An 8,517-nucleotide genomic window follows, 5' to 3' on the forward strand; every position below is an offset into this window, starting at 1 on the left:
TTAGAATATTAATGAGCAAATCGTATCAAATCCTGTAAACGAACCGGTAACGTATCTGTACCAAATTTACTATACCAAACCATTTTCGGTACCAATTTGGTACCCACCTTTTGGTGTTTTCAGAATCGTTACTTTCGGTTCGACACCGTTCTAGCACCGTACCTGTATTTATTGATTTTTACCTTCAAATACCATACCGTATTGTACCGAGCATTTTCGGTGCCGGTACCTAATTTCGATGATTTTCCGAATTGGTACTTTCGCTGCCATTACTGGTACCGAGCTCATCCATATTTTAACGTGTTAGCACCGTAATAACTGAACTGAAAACAACCGAATTTCCAACGTGTAGGACGTGTGGGTCCTATTATTATATATTAGGTTATTTAAAATTGTTTTTTTATATGACGGAGTGACTATCCTTACCACATCATTTTAATTATGTTTTGATATTCGGTATCTGTTTGCCGTTGCTGACACGCCTTTTGTAGTCATTAGGTCCCGCCGCAACGCGCGGGCGGAAAATAACTAGTTGATATGAAAACCAAACAATTAGATTAAAAAAGTAAAAAAAAAACTGTTGGACTGATATAGATATTTTAAGCAAAATACAAGGACTAAAAAACAGTATTTAACTCAAGAATAAATTAAAGTTCACTTGTTATCCAGATATGAGCTTGATTTGGCTAATTTAGTGATGTACCTTTCATGGTTTACTTGGACTCGTTCAGAGTTAACTACAAATGACTGATTTCTACTTTTCACAAAGGACCCAAGTTTGATTTGGCTAGTCCCACTACCAAAATTGAGCTAAATTTAAAATCGAACACCGTACAACGGTATGGTATGGTACGGTATCGGTACGAAATTTCTATCTCTGGTATTTGTGAAAACACTCAACAAACAAATCATGCAATGAGGAACAATCACCGCATTAAACTAACACCATCCTTCAACAATAAAAACAAAAAATTTATTACAGGTGTCAATATTCATACACCTCTCTTCTCTATCTCTCTATACATAGATATATATAGAGAGAGATAGAGTGAAGAAGGGTGTGAGAATAAGATGACCTTTTATTTACATGATAATAACTTGACTGGGTTATTCTAGAGCGACCTCATTGATTATGTCGACTTTTTATAAATTGTTTTGCAACTTGGTCCTTTTTTTGAACGGCAACTCAACTCTTTTCTTTTCTTTTTTTTTTTTTGAGTTTGAACCATCTTTTTTTTTTTGAGGAAAACGTCCGGATAGTTCCTGTGGTTTGCCCTTTTTTCACCTTTAGTCCCCAACTTTCTAAAATTACAGCTATAGTCCCCAACTTTTGCAATTTCGTTCCCGGATAGTCCCTAGCGTGAATGTGAGTTAGTTTTTTATGTTAACTGGGTATGAAATGACCTCAATGCGCTTCCTATTAAATATTATCATCCTCCTCTTCTTTAATGTCTACCATCCCAACCAACAACCAAAACCCCCACACCCTCGCTGCCCCTCCAGTTGACATGCCAGAGCTGCTCATAAACCTGTCGGATCTGCAAACAAACCTGCAGGAAAAACGAACCGGCAAACGAGCATGCCGGCTCACGAACTTGTCGGATCTGCTCACCACACACTCTCCAATACTTTTTCTTTCCTTCGCAGGTCGGCAATCCATCCGGTTATCTTGATTAAATCTGGGATCTGTTTTGATTGCACCATCAGGTGTCTCTGGTTATCTTGTGAAGTGTTATGTACATATTTTCTTTCTGTAAGATAATCCTCTTTGTATACCATTGATTTTGTGTTTGGTGTGTTGATGTATTCTTGTTCTTCAAAAGTTGTTTTATTAACTGATTCGTTCTTTCTGTAGTATACCCCATATGCTTCATTCAAACTATTTGTCATATATTTATTTTGACAAATATTTTCAAAAACTAAAAGTTAATAATTATAATTGTGTGGCCTGTTCACTAACAATTTAGTTTATCTGGCTTTTCATCGAACACCTTACGTACATATATATCTTAATTAATTCTGTTATTATAGTTTTTCTAGTTTGGATTGATTGTGTATGATTCTAAATTGAAGAGGGAGATCGAGGGAGGTGATGTTTAGAGAGAGTGGGAGAAAGAGAGAGTGAGAGAGGAGGAAGAAGGTGGGTCATCCCTTTTATTTTTTATTTTTTAATTCTTTAGGGGTAAAATAGACATTTCACACACAGTTAACATAAAAAACTAACCCCTATCCACGCTATGGACTATCCGGGAACGAAATTACAAAAGTTGAGGACTATAGCTATAATTTTAGAAAGTTAGGGACTAAAGGTGAAAAAGGGGCAAACCACAGGGACTATCCGGGCATTTTTCTCTTTTTTTTTTCTCTTGAAATTCATATGTAATATTTTTTTTTTTCTGGTTCTAGTGGTTTTATCTATTAAAACTATCAAATTATTATATGATTCAAAGATGATTAATTTAGACTAAAAGAACAAAATATAGTTCACCTGCTATCCATATATGAGCTTCATTTGACAGATTTAGTCATGCACCTTTCATGGTTTACTTGGACTCCTTCAAAGTTGACTATAAATGACTAATTTCTACTTTTCACAAACTGGTCCCAATTTTAATTGGTTTTCTAACTTGAAATGAAAGATGATTACAGACTTCTCCATTTATGTCCACGAACTTTAGATGGCATCACTCTCATTTATCATGTCCACACACTGAACTGATGTTGTTTGTGTCCGTATAGACTGGTGCATGTGTGTACCATTCGTTTACTTGACTTGGCGTTTACTAGATGTTTAAGTCCATTCATACAACCAAGTAAAAGCTACGTACTATTGGTGTTTATAAATATTCAAGTTTAGATTAAGCTCCCATCTCATCTTCTAAACAAATATCAAACAATATGAGTGCTCGATCTTCATATTCTTGTTTTCACTTGTTCTTACTTGTTGTTTTGGCCTTGTTTCGTTTATGCTCATCTAATCAAAACTCTCATTGCAATGACGTTGAGAGACAAGCACTTCTCTGGTTCAAGCATGGCCTCACTGATGAATCACGACGACTCACTTCGTGGGTTGCTGAGAACAAGGACTGTTGTACATGGGCTGGGATAGCTTGTAATAATTCTACAGGTCATGTTCATCGTGTTCATCTTCCTGGACTTGATGGCATGACATTAAAAGGTGATATAAGTAAATCTTTGTTGGATCTAAAGCAACTCAAGCATTTGGATTTGAGTTGCAATGATTTTGGAGGCATCCAAGTTCCTAAATTCATTGGGTCTTTTCAAAACCTAAGGTACCTTAACCTTTCATATTCCAATTTTAGCGGAACAATCCCTCCACAGCTAGGGAATCTCTCAAAATTACATGTTCCGATTCTTGGAAGTTTTCATGGTCGATTGTCTGAAACAACGAGCATGGCGAATATGAAATGGCTGTCAGGTCTTGGTATGTTGCATCACCTCGATATGAGTGGTGTGGACCTTAGCAAAGCAACCGATTGGCTTCAGGTGATTAACTCCCTTCCCTCATTGGTTCAGCTACATTTGTCTGGATGTGAACTCTCAAATCTACACATGTATGTTCCTAGTGTCAATCTCAGATCCCTCTCTGTTCTCGATCTTTCTTACAATAATTTTAACAGTTCAGTATCACAGTGGATATTCAGTGTAACTAGTCTAGTTTCATTGGATTTAACTGAGTGTCATTTTCATGGTCCTATTCCTAGCTTCCGCAATCTGACTTCTCTTGAGTTGCTTCATGTAGCCATGAATGATTTCATGAATTCTTCCTCAATATTTCAAGAGTTGTCCAGTAGTAATCTCATCTCGTTAGATATTAGTGGTTGTGGTATTTCAAGTTCAGTTCTAGATTCCCTTCAAAATCTAACAAATCTTATTAGCCTCCACTTGACTGGAAATCAACTCACTAAGAGAATACCTAAATCATTGGGTAACTTTTGTAAGTTGAGAGAGATTGATTTGTCTGGTAACAATATTGGTAACATTAGTTTAACATATTTTCTTGAAAGTTTTCTCGAGTGCAAATCACCTGCCTTGGAGTCATTATGGTTGTCCTATAACTATATAACTGGTATAATTCCTCATTCCATAGGAAACTTGTCATTTCTCAGAACATTAGATCTTAGCGATAATCAAATTTCTGGTCCCATTCCATACTCAATTGGACGATTATCATCATTGGAAGAGTTGTATGTTGGGTATAACCAAATAAATGGCAACCTTCCCGACTCAATTGGACAATTATCATCATTGGAGGAGTTGAGTATTAGTTATAATCGACTGAATGGCAGCCTTCCTGATAGCCTCGGACAACTTTCAAAGTTGACTTCTTTAGATTTTCTTATAATTTGCTTACAGGTGTTGTGACAGAAGCTCACTTTATCAAACTAGTGAGCTTAAAGTATCTATATGGATCAGCTAACAAATTAATCTTAAGGCTGCAAGTTGCAAACTGGATTCCCCCTTTCCAGTTGAGATCCTTGTATCTGAAATCTTGTGTTTTAGGGCCTCAATTTCCGTTGTGGTTGCAATCACAAAAGGATTTAAAGGAATTAGACATAAGCAACACAGGCATTTCATCACCCATGCCTGAATCATTTGTGAGATCATTCTCCAAGCTATTATATTTGAATATGTCAAATAATCATATCCGAGGACCATTAACGTTCTCTGGTATCCCTGCCACACTTGAATTTATTGACATTAGCTCGAATGGGTTTTGGGGAACGTTACATCCTTTGTTGTGTTCCAGTGGTGTGACAACAACATATTATCTTGATTTGGAAAATAATCATCTCTCGGGTGACATTCCAGAGTGTTGGGAGAAATGGCCAAGGTTGGGTATCTTAAATTTGGGGAATAACAGTTTGTCTGGTGAAATTCCAAGAACATTGGGTTCTTTAGATTTACAGTATCTGAACATGCATGGGAACAAGATCTCCGGAAGATTACATTCTTCTCTAATGAACTTAACAGAACTAGATGTTCTTGAACTTGGAAGGAATGAACTTACTGGAAGCATTCCAACATGGATTGGAACAAAACTTACTCATTTAAGAATTCTTAACCTTAGATTAAACCGTTTTGACGGAAATATTCCTCATGAGCTTTGTCATATTAGACATATTCAAATATTAGATCTTGCTCATAACAACCTATCTGGAAATATTCCGAGATGCTTTAACAACTTTAGTATACTTTCCGGCATCGAAAGCAATTCAGGAGATGACTTTAGTTACTTCATTAATGGACCTGAAAAAATTACTGAAGGTGATTCATTGGTGACGAACGAACGAGAGGACACATATAGCAGTATTCTTCCATTAGTGATGTTGATAGACCTTTCGAGTAACAATCTCACCGGATACATTCCTAGTGAGCTAACGTCCCTCTTGGAGTTAACATCGTTGAATTTATCAAGAAATCAATTAAGTGGAAGTATCCCAGAGAAGATCGGAAACGTGAAAGAACTGATGTCTTTAGATTTATCCGTAAACAGGCTTTCCGGGGAACTTCCCATGAGCTTGTCAAGTTTAAATTTCTTAAGTAGCTTCAACGTGTCCTTCAACAATTTAACAGGAAGAATTCCAACAGGTACACAGCTTCAAAGCTTCGGTGAGTCTAGCTTCTTTGGCAACAAACTTTGTGGAGCTCCACTAACCGAAGCTAATGGTTGTGAACCAGTTGAAGCAGCAACTCATACGATAGGAGAGAAAAAAGAAGACGATGGAGTAGATTGGGGGTTGATTATAAGCATAGTGGTTGGATTTGTTTGTGGATTTTGGATGATTATGGGTCCATTGATAGTGAGAAGATCATGGAGGATTGCATATTTCGGTTTTCTGAGTAAATTGAGGTATATGGTTTATGATGTTATACATAAGTATTGTTGTCACATGTTTTCTTGTTGATGTTGTAATATGTTTCATGCTTTACCTCAAATTGTTGTCACATGTTTTCTTGTTGATGTTGTAATATGTTTCATGCTTTACTTCAAAATTTGAAAACTTTGTATCAAAACTGGATAATGTTATGTCGTGTTATTTGTGTTAGTAAGTTTGTTCTTTGTTTGATCATTTTCATTGAAGCAGTAAAGAAAAATGTAAAATGTGATGCGGCAAATATGGGGAAATTGAGGTAAATAAATGTGTAGGACAGAAAATTACTAACCCATAGGTTTTGCATAGCTATGCCGGGGTTTTATGAGTCCTTATATTGATTGTCTTTTTATGTTTAATCTATAAAATAATAATACATATAGTTTCTATAACTCTTATTTGTCATCAGATGTGCTTTGATAAAATGACCGGTTTCAATCCGAGCTCATGTTGTTCAAAACCCAATCATATATGTTAAATATTCTTAAAAACTATTGTTAAGATGATCTATGGTTTATTTGATACCACTACTAGAAAAGGGACAATATCCTATAGAAATTTCCTACACAATTTTTTTCGTCACAGATTACTACACTTTTATGACGAATTTCCTACAAAAAAAATTTCAAGATTTTATTACAAATTTTCGATGCATCCATGACGAAAATTAAGAAAACTCTAATTAATTGACAGTTGCGTAATAAATCTATCGGAAATAACCTACAAAACTAAAAAATAAGGGAAAATGATATCGTTTCCTACAAATTTATGACAAAAAATAAGAAAACCCTAATTAATTGACAATTGCGTCACAAATCTGTAGGAAATAATCTACAAAAAGTTAATTATTATTTTTTACCGAATAAATATTTATATAAGCCAAAAAATAACGGAATATAATATTGTTTCCTACACATTTATGACGAAATAGTTATAACTTAAGCCATCCGTCGGAATTCCATTACAACTTGTGACAAGTTTCAAACAAAAAGTAAGAAAATCCTAATTAATTGACAGTTACGTCACAGATCTGTCACAAATAATCTACAAAAGGTTAAATAATAATAAAACTAGTATATAATAATTATAAAATAAACATATTTCTATACATTTATAATAAAATGCTTATTTTTAAATATAATTGTCACAGTGGCGTAGGAAACAATCCATGTATGAATACAATTTCCTACGCATTTATGACAAAATGCTTAAATCCATTGCACGTTGTGACACATTTCTAACGACATTTAAGGATTTCTCACAAATGTGTAAGAAACAACCTATATAATTATTTTTATTTTAAATATTAAATGTATGTAACTATGTGGACAAATGGATATGAGTATAATGTGAGTATGTATGTATATATGTATTTGTATGTATGTATGTATGTGTACATATATGCATGTTTGTATCTATATGTGTATGTGGGTATGTATGTATGTATGTGTACATATATGCATGTTTGTATCTATATGTGTATGTGGATGTGATTATATTTGTTATTAAGTGTGCATTTGTATGTATGTATGTGTGTGTGTGTGTAGAAAAAATTATGGAGGCGATAAGCATTTTGGTATTGCTATAGAAAGCTATTTACCCATTTTCTTCGTAAGCAATTTTATGATTTTTACCCATATAACGTGTTAATAATAAAATATATCCCAAATTAAAGTATTTACCCATTTTCTTCTTAACCAATGCTTGCTCTTTATCTTCAACATCAATCGATAGAAAATTATGCATTAGATGTTAACCGTCCAATAAAAATAAGTCTATGGTGATACGTATATATTCTTCACTATGACCAATAGGAGACCTAGGGGTGAGCAAAAAACGGGTCATACTCATCAAACCCACCAGAACCGCATGACCGACCCGCTTGGACCAGTCTAGGCTACATGTGGTTCGGTTCACGGTTCCATTAGACACCCATTAAACGGTTTTGGGTCGGGTCCGGGTCGGTTCCATTAAAAACCCATTAAACCTTTTAGAACCGATTAAATACAGATAGAATTTAAAACCTAGAAATCATGATTGTATAATAATTCTTTTCTTACCCTTTCAACAAATATCTCAATCTGAAGCTAATAACGACATTTATCTCCATCAAAAACCTTTTATAATTTATATCATATGCGTGTTCAATGAACCTGCAACTCAATCTCAAGATATTATTGAGTTGTATTTTTGTGATTTGAAGATATGAACCTGCTAATGCAGTCCTCTTCTTATTGTTGGATATTTATGTCCGGTTCGATAAGTCAACGCTGCCGACCGGGTCTTGACCCGTAAGAGTTACACCGTAGTCAACGAACTAAAATCCACTTAACTAATTTAACTGGTAATTACGAACGATAAGCGGGTATGGAACTGAGAGACGGGTTCGTAAATCGGGTGGGACAAGAATTCTCTTGTATCGCCATTTGGCAAGCACCTAGATTTCAGCCAATGGAATTACATGCAAGGAATCTTTTCACCACTTGTCATCCACCTAACTTGTGGCCAATCAAAACACATGCAATTTTGCATGTCTTACACTTGGCAAGCATACAAGTTGTCCATGGCCTATAAATATGGGTCTTGTTTTGAGAAGATAAACACACACAAGGTTGCAAAA

General features: G+C 35.0%; 1 protein-coding gene across 1 annotated transcript; it reads left to right on the top strand.

Moving 5' to 3' along the window:
• Positions 1-2,898: 2,898 nt before the first annotated feature.
• On the top strand, positions 2,899-6,325 carry LOC110932988 (receptor-like protein EIX2). The gene is made up of 5 exons (XM_022176236.1): positions 2,899-3,997; positions 4,112-4,282; positions 4,378-5,875; positions 6,073-6,156; positions 6,307-6,325. Exons 1-5 carry the CDS (start codon positions 2,899-2,901, stop codon positions 6,323-6,325), a joined length of 2,871 nt encoding a protein of 956 aa, XP_022031928.1.
• Positions 6,326-8,517: the final 2,192 nt, after the last annotated feature.

This window comes from Helianthus annuus, chromosome 4 (assembly GCF_002127325.2).
Source record: "Helianthus annuus cultivar XRQ/B chromosome 4, HanXRQr2.0-SUNRISE, whole genome shotgun sequence".
Classification (NCBI taxonomy): Eukaryota; Viridiplantae; Streptophyta; class Magnoliopsida; order Asterales; family Asteraceae; genus Helianthus; species Helianthus annuus.

Excerpts from the sequence above, each read along its gene's own strand:
- LOC110932988 (XM_022176236.1), top strand. The coding sequence starts at position 2,899 with ATGAGTGCTCGATCTTCATATTCTTGTTTTCACTTGTTCTTACTTGTT. Across the intron at positions 3,998-4,111 it reads TTTGTCTGGTAACAATATTG|GAAACTTGTCATTTCTCAGA; the intron begins GTAACATTAGTT and ends CTCATTCCATAG. Across the intron at positions 5,876-6,072 it reads GGTTTTCTGAGTAAATTGAG|TAAGTTTGTTCTTTGTTTGA; the intron begins GTATATGGTTTA and ends TATTTGTGTTAG.